At 31.7% G+C, this 17,324-nt stretch overlaps 2 protein-coding genes and 2 long non-coding RNA genes across 4 annotated transcripts; 1 reads left to right on the top strand and 3 right to left on the bottom strand.

Moving 5' to 3' along the window:
* The first annotated feature begins 919 nt into the window (after window positions 1–919).
* Window positions 920–1,893, top strand: LOC146939230 (agamous-like MADS-box protein AGL80). Its single transcript, XM_085757923.1, has 2 exons — window positions 920–1,094; window positions 1,290–1,893. The coding sequence occupies exons 1-2, from the start codon at window positions 1,016–1,018 to the stop codon at window positions 1,694–1,696; spliced, it is 486 nt and encodes a 161-aa protein (XP_085614049.1). The 5' UTR covers window positions 920–1,015; the 3' UTR covers window positions 1,697–1,893.
* Window positions 1,894–6,637: 4,744 nt separating this feature from the next.
* On the bottom strand, window positions 6,638–9,483 carry LOC146939231 (uncharacterized). Its single transcript, XR_015031591.1, has 4 exons — window positions 8,919–9,483; window positions 8,799–8,851; window positions 7,205–7,277; window positions 6,638–7,090 (listed from the first exon to the last, which is right to left on the bottom strand). It is a non-coding gene; the product is annotated as an uncharacterized LOC146939231 (long non-coding RNA).
* Window positions 9,484–9,983: 500 nt separating this feature from the next.
* Window positions 9,984–12,195, bottom strand: LOC146939232 (uncharacterized). The gene is made up of 2 exons (XR_015033434.1): window positions 11,902–12,195; window positions 9,984–10,239 (listed from the first exon to the last, which is right to left on the bottom strand). It is a non-coding gene; the product is annotated as an uncharacterized LOC146939232 (long non-coding RNA).
* An 85-nt stretch (window positions 12,196–12,280) lies between these two features.
* On the bottom strand, window positions 12,281–13,164 carry LOC146939233 (agamous-like MADS-box protein AGL80). The gene is made up of 2 exons (XM_085757925.1): window positions 13,027–13,164; window positions 12,281–12,824 (listed from the first exon to the last, which is right to left on the bottom strand). Exons 1-2 carry the CDS (start codon window positions 13,103–13,105, stop codon window positions 12,418–12,420), a joined length of 486 nt encoding a protein of 161 aa, XP_085614051.1. The 5' UTR covers window positions 13,106–13,164; the 3' UTR covers window positions 12,281–12,417.
* Between the last annotated feature and the right edge of the window lie 4,160 nt (window positions 13,165–17,324).

Genomic DNA, 17,324 nt, shown 5'->3' on the forward strand with positions numbered 1-17,324 from the left:
ATGCACCAGGGACACCGGTTAACAAGACCCTTTATTTAAAGCAAATATAAAGGATCTTAACTCATTTTGCTATTGTCTTCTGATAAAGAAAATAAGTATAACTTGGAGTTCAAGGTTAGTTTTTAATTATATTATTTTATATTCTTCTAAAACAATTATTGAATTTTATATTAGCAGCGGGACAGAGGTTTGAACAAAGACACCCCACTTATTCACCTTAAAGATGAATTTGTAGGCACAAGATTATTTGACTAAAAATAATTGTAAAATGTGTAAAATATATGTCACTGTTACAAAAATACTTTAAGTATATAAAAATATATTTTTTTTCGCTAAACTAGGAGAAATGACAGGCATCATGGGGAAGCAATGACATCCCAACTAGGCTGACACCCCGATGAACCCCCATCATACTCCGTCAAACTCAAATATTATTATAAAAAGGGGAAAAATATATACAAGAGAGGGGACTAAACCAAAACCCTCAAAGATAAAGAAAAAGAAAGCGGAAACATAAAGAATATAAAGATATTATTAATTTTAAAAATAAATTAGTCAATGATCTATTTAAATATTTTTTTTAAAAATAGTATTAATTTTTTAATTGAAAAAAATTAATGTCTCTTTTAATATTTTTTAATAAGTCAATAGATTATAAATAAACATTTATTAATATATATGTACAGTGTCCAGATAAAATTTATATTAAAGATTATAATTTGTATTTAATATTTTTTTATTGTCTCTTTTAATATTTTTTTTATAAGTCAATAGAATTAAACGGTCTTTAATATTTTCGAATTTATTTAAAGATTATAATTTGTATTTAATATTATATTTTTTGTTACAATATTTAATATCATAGTATTGTTTTTAATAAATATTTATTATTATATTTTTAAATATTTTAATGTATCTCAAATTTGTCTATATAAGCAGCACAACAGGAGCAATAAGAAAAACATAACATAAAGCATTTTCACAATTTTTAATTTGTTTTCTGATCCTCACTATCATGGCTAGAGGGAAGGTGAAACTAGCATACATAACATGTGACTCGAAGAGGAGGATGACATTCAGAAAGAGGAAAAATGGTTACATTTAGCCTCTCTTTGCATATCATACATACAGTTTTGTTTTTATAGAATCAGCAGATGTTAACAGTTTTTTATATATTTTTTAAATTATAATTTTATAATTGTGAAATTTCGTGAATTAACTTTTATTTAATAAATTTGGAATTTTACTATAGGTTATATAATGTTTATGGATATGTTTATTTTTAATAGGAATTATGAAGAAGATTGATGAAATTAGCACTCTTTGCGGAATAGAAGCTGGTGCAATAATTTACGAGCAAAACAATCCTCAAGTACAAGTTTGGCCATCAGATTCAGGGGTTAGAAGTGTGATATCCAGGTTCAGAAGTTTGCCTGGACTGGAACAAAGTAAAAAGATGGTGGATCAAGAGGTATTCTTGAGGCAAAGCATTGGGAAAGTCTATGAGCAGTTGATGAAACAAAGGAAGGAAACCAGAAAGCAGGAAATGACCAATATCATTCATCATTTCATTCATACCACAGAATTTAATGGATATTTAATGAGCAAACCTGTTCTTAATGATTTGTCCTCTTTTATTGCTGAGAATTTGAGGGAGGTCGATCAAAAGATGAAAGGAATGCTAATCGAAGATTGAGAGGAGGTTGGAAATGGAGGTGGAGTTATGAATGGAACAAAAGAGCAGGGAAATTCAACTTATGAATATATTTTCTCTTTTGTTGTATAATATGGACTCTCTCCATTATCATTTGATTTTAATGTCTTTTCCTTTATGTTTTAAAGTTGGTCTTCATGTATGTTTGTTTATTTTATGAATGGTGTTGGAATCCTAGATATTGTCTAGCTAGATTATAGCATTGTGATTTTTCGCGTGTTGTGAGTGGTTTATGTAGTGGGGTGTTGACTGTTTGTATTGGGGTACTTTCGGCCTTAGTTTGATTGTGTCTGGTTGGGATTTTGTTTGGTTGTTTGTGTTGTTTTGTTGTATCCAATGTTCTGTCCGTCTCGGCTTGAGTGGATTTGGTTTATTAATTTTGTTTGCTGTTAAAAAAAAAACATGTAGGCTTTGTTTTTTAAGTTATTTTTACTTTTAAAGTATTGATGATCATCGGTGAATCAATAAAGACTATTTTTTAATCTCCAAATGATTAGTGTGATGGTTCATTTATGCATGTCCGTAAATTTGGCTTCAACCCATATAGTTGGGGGAATAGAAACCTCTCAATGATGAAGACCATCAAAATTCATATGGCCTAAAGCTGTCCCACAAATCCTAATTGGTTTTCCATTTTTATATTAAAATATGTTTTAACAAAAAATATCATGCCATACTGCTTATCAGCATCCCTATCAATAATCTTGTGTTATCTGCTTAGCCTACAGTGCTCTGCCTTTTGTTATTCCTATTGAGTGATTCTTCCTTATGTCATTAATGACATCTTGGATTGTAACTTTTGTTCGCATATCTGTTTGCAAGAACCCTAGGACAAGTGTGCTTTCCCACTAAAGTCTTTATTTGATAAGGGTGCATGTCCCCCATTTTAGAACAAAGAGCCAAAAACCCACAATTGCCCTTAGAGACAACCCTTACCCCATAACTCTCATTTTTCACAAAGGTAATTTCATACCCATTAAATATGGTCCACTCAATTTTTTCATCCTTGAACTCCTTTAGATAATTGAATTTCATACCTAACTTAAATTCAAACTTCTTATTTAATTTCTCCTTTCTAAACTTCTCATACCTAGGTCCTTTCGCATGGTCAGATTCATCTGGATCTGATCTCTCTAACTCCTCACTTAAGTAATCAACATCTTCCTCCTTCATATGACACTTACCTTTACCCTTACTTCCCTTTAATGAACTATTGCCTATTACTAATTTCTATGTAGGGACTTCTTCAGATTCAATAACATCAAACCCATCATCAAGTCAAGTAGCTCTCTCATTCTAGTTGTCATCCAACTGCACATCATCACTACTATACTCATTCTTTCCACCTTCAACATCAATACCCTCATTCATATCAAAACACATAGGTTCTTTAACTTACTCACCTCTTTCTATGACATTTTGTACATTGTGCTCTAAATACAAATGTCCATCAACTTTCTCACTCATAGCCCTATAAGCAACCTCATCAGCAATATGATCAATATAAATTTGAAAAAACTCAATATCTTTCCCATCAACTCTAGCCCAAACCCTAAAGTCTTGTTTCTCATAACCCCACCCAGTTGCAAGTTCATCAATAGCATCCATACCCCATTTCTCTATGTCAATATCAGATAGTTTTGTTTGGATCCCACCTCTGTAGAACAAAACTTCATCCCTAACAAACTCACCACCATGATGAAATATGCAGTTGAACAAACATTTTTCTGCCAACAAATTTACACAAATCAAAGCAAGACACGTGTTAATATGGACCCCACACACAATCAGAAATGCACATTTCATATTTAGGAATAAAAAAAACCCGAAAAGACAAAATAACATGCAAATACATGTCTGTTTATGCCATATTTTCAGAACCACAACAACCATAACATTCAAATATTTGTTCATGCAAATATTGAAAAAAGATACAGAAGAAAAAAGATGTTTACCTCCGACGCGATGCCACTTCCTTCTTTGTTTGTTTTCCTTCCACAATCAACGATCGTATTTCCTCTGTTTTCCTTCGTTTTCACCGATACTTTGTTCTTCATGTCATTCTCGTTCTTCATGTTCATCTTTTTCACCGCCACCTTCTTCTTATTCGCGTTCTTCGTATGTTCTTGGTTTCAAAAATCATCTTCTAGGTTTCAAAAATCAAAAAGGTATAGTAGTGTTTGATTCTGGGTTACGGTTTCGAATCTTTCTTTGATTGGATTGGATTCTCTGATTTTGCATTTGATTGGGTTAGGGTTCGAAGAGTTTTGAGTGTTTTTACTATGTTAGGGTTGAAAATGAAACCCCCAAATATGAAAAATTCTTTTCTAATTCTCAGATTTTTAAGTTTCTTTTTTGTTATTTTATTAATATTAACATCAATTAATGATGTGTAAAACCATTACATAGATGTCATGTTTTAAAACAATGAAAAATTAAATTAATTACACAGTGGCGTGCAACGTCAGCGCCTGGAGTGTGTCAAATGGGGCCATGGGTGTTTTGTGGAGAATCTTCATTTTTCAAAGTTGGAATATAAAAAAAAAAAAAAAATTGCAAGGGGGTAAACCCGAACTCGCCCAAATTACATGGGGTAAATACGTATTAACCATAAATAATATCACTTTTTTTTAATGAAAAGATAAAGTCTCATTTAAAAATCTTCTTTAAACCTATAAATATGTTTAGTAAAAAAAAAGTCTATAAATGTAGGGAAAAGAAAAATTTGTCAAAAAAAAAAAAGAAGCCTATAATGTGCGGCCGACATTGTGCATTAGAGTACAACGCAAAATTAAAACAAACGATATTTTCTTTTAGGAAAACAAACGATATTTATTCATTCAAATTGATTGAAATTACATTAATACAATACAAATTTGCTAGAAATAAAAAAGTCGTATTGTGAAAAACTCACAACATTTGTGTAATATCATAAAACAACAAAGTACATAAACCTATAAATATGATCATTATCCTGCGTCCCGAATAATCATTCTTCCATATCAGTAACGTTGACAACATTAAAATCATTGACTTGATTTGTAATGGATCAAACATGATATGGCAATCTAAACCAAGCAAACATCGTAACATGACAAGAAATACAAACAACGATGTACATAGACGACGAACAAAACAATGTCACATTTATACTTAAAAGGCATAAGAGACTTTTGGAAGAAAAAGTGAAATTCAACTAAAGCTTGATATTCAAATAGAGAAAACAATACTTTTTAAAATGCAATGCAATATACAAATATTTCTAGTTGACTTTGCAACAATACGTTAATATTTTAATTCCCTTTCAAAAAAAAAATTAAATTTTAATTCATTATTTGTTTTAAATAATGTCACTATATATTTAAAGGCGTTGCCCATAGAGTTGCATTCATATTCATAGTATCGATGTTTTTGAGGAGAAACACATAATAATTATGTATCCTCTCAAAAAAAATTATGGTTATTAATTAGAATAAAAATCAGCTACATGAAGAGGATGTTGTTGAAAATTATTTCAAACAAACTTCTTAGTTTTCTGGATCTTATAATTAGAGTTTTTGAATTAGTCTCAAATTTCTGAGTTTCAAAACTTACTAAGCCCTTAATTTACGACCTCCTATTGAGAATTTTTTTTAGCCACAACTAAATATAATTTTTTTCTGCCCCTGGCTAAGGGTTTTCTTGACCCTACTTTTTTCATCAACGATAATATTTTATGATGATTTTGCATAAAAAAAGTTTACATATTTTTTTATATAAAAAAATAATTTTTTTAAAAATATATTTCAATATAAAAATGGAAAACCAATTAGGATTTGTGGGACAGCTTTAGGCCATAGGAATTTTGATGGTCTTCATCATTGAGAAGTTTCTATTCCCCCAACCATATGGGTTGAAACCAAATTTACGGACTTTGCATAAATGAAACATTACACCGATCATTTGGAGATCAAAAAATAGAGTCTTTATTGATTCACCGATGATCATCAATACTTTAAAAATAAAAATAACTTGAAAAACAAATCATACATGTTTTTTTTAAGAGCAAATAAAATTAATAAACCCAAATCCACTCAAGCCGAAACAGACAGGACACTGGATACAACAAAACAAAAAGGACACAAACAAACACAATCCCAACCAGACACAAACAAACTAAGGCCGAAAGTACCCCAATACAAACAGTCAACACCCCACTACATAAACCACTCACAATATCTAGGATTCCAACACCATTCATAAAATAAACAAACTTACATGAAGACCAACTTTAAAACATAAAGGATTGTTTGGATGACATAAGAAAGTGAAAGGAAAGAAAGAGAAAGGAAAGATTGGTTAAGGAAAGAAAAAGAGTCACTACAAAAAAACACGTTATTTCCGGCGGCTAAATTTGGCTTATTGCGGCAGTTTTAGCCGCCGCTATTAACGAAACCGGCGGTTCCCAAAACTGCCGCAATTTTTGCTGCCACAAAGTTTAAAATGGCAGTTTAGTGCAAACCGCCATGTTAACTGCCATAATACGCGTTGGTGATAACGGCGGCTAATTTATCGAGTAAAACGGCGGTTTCAACCGCCGTAATGTACAATATTTCAACAAAAAAAATTGAAATTAGTGGCAGTTTGAACTGCCGTAATATACAATTTTTAAAGGAAAAAAGTAGCACATAGTGGCAATTTGAACTGCCGTAATGGTCATTTCATTAAATAAAAAAAAAAACAGAAAATTGCACTGAAATAACACAATTAGTAATATTAATTATTTTCATACATAAATTGTGATATTACATAACTAATGAAAATCTGTAACTGAATTTATATTGTATACATGCACTATAGTTGAACTTTCCAACGACCTCTTCATACTTGCTCCACCCTCTTGCAAAAAGTTGTATTCCTCATAAAGGAATAGTCCCTTGCAAGTTAAAGAGACACCCACAAAACTACTAAGCATTAAAACTAGTCACCATAGTTAGTACAATCACCATAGTATATTTCAAGAGCTGCTGATGCTTCAAAATGTATAACCAAAAAAAATATTGACATACTATGAATGGGGGATGAACATAAAGTTATCAATTCTAGCACCAGGTGACCTAAACAATATCAACACTAATAGAACAGAAACACCAAAGTTGTATGGAACAAAATAGAACACAAACTCTAAAATAATCAATATGATGACAATATAATCACTTTAGTTATAGCCAAAACATTACTTTAACTGTAATCACTTCAGATTGCAAATCCAAAACCCAATAGAAAGCAAATTCCAAGAAGAGGTAAATAACCAATACCTTAACGATCACTACCAATTGATGGACCCCCCGCTCTCTCGTAGAAACAATGGGCAAAATAATAAAACATAGTCACCTACTAGATAAGTTCAACACAAGAAAAACAAGTGAAAATGTTGATGGAAAAATAGAAATTATAAAGGTATAGCATAATATAGGGAATTCATAAAGGTATCAGGAACACATTTCATACCTACTGCACAGTCTTCACTGTGATTTCTCACGGCAATTTCGGAGGTGCTGACAGTTGAAGGAGTTCTATACTTCTATGGGACGAGCATAAAGGAAAGTATTAAAAGTACTCCCTCCGTTTCAAAATGAGTGTCGTTTTAGCTAAAAAAAATTGTTTCAAAATGAATGTCGCTCTCAGTTTCCAATGCAATAATAACTTTTTCTTTTCAATTGTACCCTTCAATTAATATTATGTTACACTACTTCCAAAGTATTATTTTTTCTTTAATGAAAAACAAACCAATAGTTGATTAGGATAATTTGGTAAAATTGCTATGACATTTGACTACTTTATTCAATTCCTTAATCTGTGTGCAATTGGCTAAAGCGACACTCATTTTGAAACGGAGGGAGTATAATATAGAACGAACTAAAGTAGTAGCTATGAAGTGAGGAAAAATAAAGCACTAAACTAGTGGTTATAAATGCTAACTAGTAAAAACATGAGCTAATATATTTACAAGCTGACAAGAACTTCATCACAGGAGAATATTAACTGATACAAACAGAACAAAAAATCAAAATCCAAACACTAAAGCTAACAATTTCAGAGATCTGCAGTGTTCACTGAACTAAGCAAAATCAATTACAGATCATATAAAAACAACATTAACTACTTTGACAATTAAAACATAAAGGGCTAGGAAAAACTTGCCAATAATCTTTCATTTCTTGTAGTCAATTCGAACAAAACCAACCATATAAATCAACTTTTCTACATTCATTTGTGTAAACGTGAAAAGGAAAAACAATAAGTTTCAACATAATAGGAAGCAAAAGAATCCTTGTGAAAACAGTATGAACAGGTTCTATTAGATAATCATCAGGCAGGATGCATTCGAAATCAGTAACTGAAAGTGGACAGGAAACATAATATGTAGCATTCACAAAAACCTTTCTGAAATATATCAGTGCCAAAATCAATACAAATATCACCAAGTAACATGAGTTGTGAGAGAACCCAGAAAATTATATGTTGTGTTTGGTTCTATATTCAGCTCAAGTGGGTCTATTTAAGTACACCTTGTTCAAACTAGTAAATACATGTCAATTAGATGTAAGGCAGCAACACACAACAACATTATAACCCTGTAGGCTGTAACTACAATTTTTTTTTTTTGACGTTATAACCCTATAACTACTTGCTGCAACACAAATAAGCTAATTTATGAACTAAGCAAATTTAACATGAGAATTTCATTAAAACCTAATTTTCTCATACTAATCACAATACCCATTAATCTCACATGAGAATTTCATTAAAACCCATTTATCTAATATTGCATAAAACTAACGATTTTTTCAACTGAAAACTTCAAAACATGCTTCAATCTAAACTAACTCTGACAGCACATATGGTTAGAAACAGACAAATGGAGAAACTCCTTTTTTTTTTATTTAAGAGATAACAAATCTAGAATAAAGAAAAAAAATACCCAGATCAGTATCAATTTCAATTTTTTTCTCCAAATCCAAAACAAACAAAAAAAAACCAGAAAGAGAGAGGGAATAAATCACCAACAAAAAATCGAAAAGAACAAAGATCAATAATTTACCTGTCCAAATATTTAAGCAGCGATGATGTGTCTCTTCATGAACCTGAATTTAACTTCAAAAACAAAGATTTAGTTAAATTTAGCTATTAGTGAAAAATTAATCTAGGGTTTCAGCAATACCTGACAACAAAAGCAAAACTACTTCAAAATAGATTATCCAGATCGAGTGTTTGAGAAGATTTGACGAAGAGGAAGAAAAACCTTCAAAATAGATTCGTTGGTTATAGATGGGTTTGCAGTCGATTAATGAGTTCGATCCGAAAAATGGGTTTGAGAAGGAATGGGCTCGATCTGGAAAAGTGGTTCGATTAATGGGTACGACGGTTTGAGATGCACACAAATAGTATAGAAGGGTTTGATATCTAGATCTGTGGAGTAGAAGAAAAGAGTTCTGGAAAAATAAGAATAAAAGAAATACAAAAAGGTATAAAGAAAAGTAATAAAAGGATAAAGAATTAATGAAGAAAAATTGGAGGGATTTTTCCAAAAAAAGAGGGGGAAAAGAGGATAAGTAAAATGTGAATACCGGCGGGTCAAAATGCCATAATATTACACACATAAGATGTTGTTAATACTGGCGGTTCATACCGCCGCAATTAACTGTGAATAGTGGCAGCTCAAAAAACTGCCGCAATGTACCGTTTTTAGTGGCGGTTTTAAAAACCGCCGTAATAAAACCGCCGCAATGGACGCGATTTTTTGTAGTGAGTAGAAAGAGAGAGGATTGTTTTGGTTGTTTGGAATGAGAGAAAGTGAAAGGAAAGAGAGGTGAAAACTTTCTCTTCCCTTGCATGGTTCAATAGAAAGTTGAAAGGAAAGAAAAGTATATATTTATGAAATGACAAAAATATCCTCAAGTAAAAATTTAATTGTTATAAAGAATAAAATTAGAAAAGAAAATAGAGTAAGCTGGAACTTTGAACATAGAAGAATACTTATTAAAAAATTGTAAATTCATTAATGATTCATTTAACAAATAAATATCCAGTTAAGCATTATTTTATCTTACTATTTAATTTTTATTAAAGCTACCTAAGCTTATTATTACCTCAAAAAAAGTTACCTGAGATTTTTGAAGTTCTAATGTAACATTAGTTACTTTTATATTGAAATCTACTCATAATGATCCTCTCTCAAAGAGAACCAAATGCTGATGCAAAAAAAAAAATGCAAATGTTGGATGGATTAATATTGAAGCAACTTCATTCTACTATAAATAGAGTTTGAGTCACTAATTCATACATTGTCCAATGACATTACACTTCCTAGTGCAAATTCAACATAAGTTCAAAACCAAAGTTCTTTGACTAAACTACCACAAAGCTGCATATTTGTAGACAATGAACTTCTCTACATTTGTGTTGATAACACCAATCCTCAATTTTCTTTAGTACTTTGTCATGGATCTACAATCATAGCCACTACCCAAGATTCAAAGCCCCTGCATGACACAATGCATATGTATGAGCAAGTTATTTGTAGTAATCTTCAGCACCAACTACTAAAAAGAACAAAAATAATAGGATTACGAGTCCAACGTTATTTTGTAGCAAGTTATTTGTAGTAATCTTCAGCTCCCTCTCATGACTTCCATCAGTAATAGGATTACGAGTCCAACGTGACATTATGTTAAGCATGTGTAATGCATGGACAATATAACACAATAGGACTACAGAATAAAGACGTTGTTGCCTTTCTAATCGATGTCGAAAATGACTTAAATTTAGCATGCCAAGATTAGTCGAAGGTTTTATTTTAGAATGTACTTCTTTTATACCATTAGATTCATCACCAGACTTGTCTTCCTCAATAATAGAAAAATCCATGTCACAGAGTGGAATGTTAACCTTCAATCAATATAGCTTTGTTCAGGCCCATATCAGAATATAAAATCACTTGATGAAATAAATAATTTGACATTAGAAACTCCCTATAAATAATTGCCTCACAAATCAAAAGATTTGGTGAGCTTAGAATTTAATTTGTAATATTTTGTAACAAACAATCATAAGTAGTGCAATTAATATTCCCAATAAAGAGGAAAAAAAAAAGAACAAGGACACTGTTAATAGAATACTATAATTTCAAGTATGTTAATGGATAAACATTCCAAAAATTACTAAACGCTAACCCTTGTTTATGCTAATACAAAACAAAAAATCCTCGTTAAAAAACAAACAAACCATAATAATAACATAAATATGGAAACAAATCTTAAGAGATAGTCCAAGATAGTCTAAGATAAGAACTAATCCTATGAGATAGTTTAAGGTACTCTAAGATATAACAAGATATTTTAATATCTTATAACGCATTATCTTAAACTAAAGCTCACTAAGCTCTCAGCAGGATCCCTTTGAAAGAGAAAAGTAACCAAATAATATAGTTTGATGCTGAAGATTGTCAGGGCCAGGTACATTTGGAACAACAATTAAGACCAAATTGAAACTACAAAAAAAAGCCAAGGCCAGACAAGAAATGTGAAAAAGAAAAGTGCCAAGCTGCAATTGAAACAAAACCAGTGAAAAAACTGACAAAAAACTGCAACAGAGAATGGTGCCAAACAGCTACCAAGATAAAACCGCAGCCAAGCCACAACTAAGATAAAACCGGTGTCAAACCCCAAATGAGACGATACCAGTATCAAACATCAACTGAATAATTTGTGTTATACTTTGATATTAAAATTAGAAATAAATTTTATCAAAACATTTGAGGTAAATGGGTGATAAGGACAGTAAATGGAAGAAATACAGATAACTCAGTGAAATATGTGAGCTCTTCACAAGCAGAATTGGCTCCAATAATTTGAATGTACTCACATAAAAAGTCAAACAAATAGCTACCTAAATCATATTTCTTTTGAAACCCAAAACAAACAAATTATTTTTTCTCACTTCATCCAAAAAGCATTTCAAAGTATAATAAAATGAGGGGAGAAAACATAGAAGGAATAAGATTTCATCAAAACAAAATCAATTTCATGCATAGAAGATAATGAAAACAAACACACATAATTCAAAATCAACTTTTTCAATGAATAAAGGAATACCCAAATGGAAGGGGAAAACACAAATGAAAGAGAAAAGAGTTGGAAGAGTACCTTACAAAGCAAAGAGTTTACTGATTGATAGCAAAAGAAAATGGATCCGATTTGGTTTCAAGTAAATGGCAGAGAAACGAAAACAGTGAACCCTTGTATTGTCTCATGAGAGAAGGAGAAGCTGAAGTGCGGGTCTTTGTATTAAGGGCACTTTTGTGTTGAGGGCACTTTTGTCTTTTCAACGAAAATTTGGGTCTTTCTCTCCCGCTTCCGTTCAGTTGAGCGCGGAAAGTTTTTTCGGGTGGGCCCCATCCAAATCTTTCTTTCTTTAACCTTTCTATAGTTGTTCCAAACCATGGAAACTCAATCCTTCCATCATCTTTCCCTCCCTTCACTATCTTTCCTTCTTCTCTCCCTGGAACCAAACACACCCTAAAACATAAAGGAAAAGACATTAAAATCAAATGATAATGGAGAGAGTCCATATTATACAACAAAAGAGAAAAAATATTCATAAGATGAATTTCCCTACTCCTTTGTTCCATTCATAACTCCACCTCCATTTCCAACCTCCTCTCAATCTTCGATTAACATTCCTTTCATCTTTTGATCAACCTCCCTCAAATTATCAGCAATAAAAGAGGAAAAATCATTAAGATCAGGTTTGCTCATTAAATATCCATTAAACTCAGTGGTATGAATGAAATGATGAATGATATTGGTCATTTCCTCCTTTCTAGTTTCCTTCCTTTGTTTCATCAACTGCTCATAGACTTTCGCAATGCTTTGCCTCAAGAATACCTCTTGATCCACCATCTTTTTACTTTGTTCCAGTCCAGGCAAACTTCTGAACCTGGATATCACACTTCTAACCCCTGAATCTGATGGCCAAACTTGGGCTTGAGGATTGTTTTGCTCGTAAATTATTGCACCGGCTTCTATTCCGCAAAGAGTGCTAATTTCATCAATCTTCTTCATAATCCCTATTAAGAAAAATCCATAAACAATATATAACCTATAGTAAAATTCCAAATTTATTAAATAAAAGTTAATTCACGAAATTTCACAATTATAAAATTATAATTTAAAAAACATATAAAAAAACTGTTAACATTTGTTGATTCTAAAAAAAAAAAAAAAAAAAAAAACTGTATGTATGATATGCAAAGAGAGGCTAAATCTAACCATTTTTCCTCTTTCTGAATGTCATCCTTCTCTTCGAGTCACATGTTATGTATGCTAGTTTCACCTTACCTCTAGCCATGATAGTGAGGATCAGAAAACAAATTAAAAATTGTGAAAATGCTTTATGTTATGTTTTTCTTATTGCTCCTGTTGTGCTGCTTATATAGACAAATTTGAGATACATTATACTATTTATAAATATAATAATAAATATTTATTAAAAAAATAATAATATAATATTAAATATTGTAACAAAAAATATAATATTAAATACATATTATAATTCTTTAAATAAATTTTAATGTATTAAATATCATTTAATTCTATTGTACATTGATTTCACTATCGCTTTTAATATTTTGTCTGGACACTGTACATATATATTAATAAGTGTGTATATAATCTATTGACTTATAAAAAAAATTAAAAATTATTAAAAGAGACATTAATTTTTTTCAATTAAAAAATTAATACTATTTTTTAAAAGAATGTTTAAATACATCATTGACTACTACCTCCGTCCCTAATTATAAGACCCTTTTGAGAATTTTTTTTTTGTCCCTTTTTATAAGAACCCTTTGGTATTTTTAATTACATTAATTATTTCTTTACCAACATACCCTTACTCCCCTCCGTCTCTTAATATTAGTCATTTAAGGTTTATGCACGATTATTAAGGAAATGATTAGTTGTGTTGATTTAGATGGTAAAATTAGTTTCATTTACTAAAACACCCTTATTAATTGTAGTTAGTGAAGTAGTTAAGTTGGATGAAATTCAATAAATAAGGATATAATAATGGAAAAACATAATAAATGCTGCATTGATATTCTAAGGTGACAATTATTTTGAGAAAAATAAAAAATGGTAAAGAGACAATTATTGTGAGACGGAGGGAGTATTTATTTTGCATCATTTTCTTCAATCAACAATAAATATTATGTTGAAAACATAAATTAACTCTCTCTCTTAAGGATAAAATTGTAAAAACAATAGTAATTATATACAAATTTAATACTACAACCAACTTTCTTAATCTCCATAATTTTTGCAAAAGGCTCCTATATTTAGGGACAGAGGTAGTACTTATTTTTATATACTTGAAGTGTTTTTGTAACAGTTTACAATTATTTTTAGTCAAATCTTGTTCCTACAAATTCATCTTTATGGTGAATAAGTGAGGTGTCCTGGTTCGAACCTCTGCCCCACTAATATAATAAAATTCAATAATTGTTTTAGAGAATATAAAATAATATAATTAAAAACTAATCTCGAACTCCAAGTTGTACTTATTTTTTTGAGAAATTCTTACATAAACTCTTACCTAAGAAATCATTCTTACACTCAACCAATTAAAATCAGACATCTCATTAAAATAATAAAAAATAATTAATATTATAATTTTTTCTCATTATTTTTAATATTTCTCTCCTTTTTCCACTTTCTTTAACCAACAAAAACCACCCACCACCATTTATTGTTTCCATTTCCTTAATTAAAATCACATTTTTTTTAAAGTTAATAACATGTGCATATTTTTATTGGTTGGGTGTAAGAATAATCTCTTAGGTAAGAGTTCATGCAAGAATATCTCTATTTTATTTAACCGATGACAATAACAAAATGAGTTAAGATTCTCTCCATTTGATTTAAATAAATGGATAATGTTATTTTGTGAGAGATAGATACAAAAAGTATGTAGTGGGTTCCACCATTATTAATTATTTTCAAACTTTTTTGTGTCTCTATCTCTTCAAATGGAAGATATGAATAGACTAATAAATGAAGAGGATCTTAACAAAGTTATAACCTAGCCTCGATATACCGAGAGTTTCAAAGTCTCATTTGAAAAGTCAACACTTTTGTCAAAGTCTCCTTTCAAAGTCTTTGCTCAAGACGAACAAGGACCAGTGAGACAAAAACTACAAAGCAAAGGCATTGTATATAGGCGGAACACTCAAAAAGGAAATGTATACATCGTACATCTTAAACACCAATAAAAAACAAACCTCTAAATTCAAATCAACATCAAAACAAAGCTAAACCCCCACAAATCAACATAAACAAAAGTTAAGCCAGAATCTCACAGCCGATCGTGAATAGCCACAAAAACAAAGTCCAAACACCTATCTCCCACTATTCACTCCAATGTCACTCCAGAAAACCATTACACGCGTTGAAACCCCATAACAACAACGCCTCACATTCTCATCACGACAAACATCAATTCAACTGAGTCAAATTCCCGCACTCATTCGAATTCCACCACTCATTCGAATTCCACCACCAATCAATCCTCGTTTTGTTAGGGAAGACGCCAAAACAAGCCAAACAACTTGAGTCAAGAAACTGACTCCCGATCTCGAATCAAAAGTAATTGGTCCACCAGACTCCATAAACAAATCACTAAGGCACCCCTCAACATTTGGACCTTTGGAGAAGATACCTTAACCTTCCTAACAATTTGAAAACTAGACGCTAACTTCCGATCTCGAAGCAAAAAGGATCGGCCCACTAGAATTAAGAAGACAAATCTCAAGATAGTCAACATGTGGAACAATAGTGCAAACAGAACCAACTCAAAAACAACCCAAAAATGAACCACCTAAAAACCAACACGGGTAAGCACCGGCGGAGATGGACCCAAATCTTAGGTCACCACATAATCCAATTGATAACCAAAATAAAGCGAGATTCTAGTCACAAACAATTGCATCCAACAAAAACATATCACCACCAATTGACTTACGGTTATGCTTCCCCCTCATCAACACTATCAACTTTTATGCATAACAAAATCTCCACCTATAAAACCGATTGAGAGTTGAGACCACCCCAAAGGTTGCAACCACCACTACTAAGCTCAAGCAAACACCTAAAATCACCACCATTGCTATTTCTAGCCACCACTCAACCCAAAACATCGCAAAAGACACCATAACAACCCTACACAACACCAATAGGTCTCCCAAAACCCTCTACCAAAACAGAGCCTTATATATCCTAAAAAAAAAAACCCTAAACCATCGCCTTTGTCACTTTTCCCACCTTGTCAAACCCAAAATAGCAAGAGTTAACAGAAGAGAAGATGGATCCGGATCAGAGCTCATCCCGAGCAAATAGTTGAATTAAAGCAACAAAAAAAAACTAATCCCCATATATTGAAACACCACACCACCACGTTGTCGTCATAATTACTACTACCAAACCTCACCACCACATTCAAATACCATTACCATTCAAACTCACCAATTGTTGACGCCAGATAATTAACAACGCTAGAAAGAAGATATTGTGCAGATTTCTTTGCAATGTCTCGGTTGAAGTCCTCATAGTCACTTCGTTGATCTTAAAGGAAACTCGGTTGAAAAAACAAAACTCCCAATTCCAATACTTTTTTCCAAAAAGCTCAATATGTGTGGTGATCACCCTTATAATTAGTGACCAGCTGAAAGGCTATACTAAACAACGTCATACCAAATTCTAATGGAAGTTGTTTGAGTACAACGAGTAGTCTCATATGCAAGCAAAACCATATAAGCAACAAGAAGTGGGGCGAACTCAAAAGAAGAGCAACAATGCCACCACTAAACACCACAACACCATAAAAATAATTCCTTTCAAAAGGAACACCATAAATAGAAGCATCACTAGCACGCTACAAGTTATTGCTTTTCAGCCACCGAGAGATTTGAATCCAAATCTACCTCCACAAACTATCCACACATCACCACTAAAACCACTATGAAACCACCACGAGAACAACCACGAAAACCAGCACCACCACCACCTCAAAACCCTCCAAAAACCACCATGAAGTGCTACAAATCAACACCGCCGTGAATAAGCCAACTTTGGAAAAGGGCCGAGAGAGACAGGTGGTTGCTAGGTTGCTGCAAATGCTACTTATTTCTAACCAAGCAATTGTGCTCAAATGCTTAAAAACTTTCCTTTTTGTTTTATAAAATTATTTGATCGATAACTACAACTTGGTTTTGGAGAAATAACATCCCTTTTTGGTTTAGCTTGGTTTTGGAGGTATGCTTTTTATTAGTCTTTTAAGATGTACGGTGTATGCATCTTTTTTGGGTGTTTTGCCTATAAAAGACGCTTTTTGTTTTTATAGTCTATGTCTTATCTGTCTCTGTTTGTCTTGTGCATGAACTTCGTTATTAATAAAATTTTGCCGTTAAAAAAAGATGACAACGACAACTTGAAAACAAATATGAAGACTAGTAAAAGTAAAAAGAGAAGAGATAGAAAATAAAACAATTATTTTTAATAAATAAACTTCACAG

Source organism: Medicago sativa, chromosome 3 (genome assembly GCF_051527215.1).
Source record: "Medicago sativa cultivar Bolivia chromosome 3, Bolivia_mono, whole genome shotgun sequence".
NCBI classification, from domain to species: Eukaryota; Viridiplantae; Streptophyta; class Magnoliopsida; order Fabales; family Fabaceae; genus Medicago; species Medicago sativa.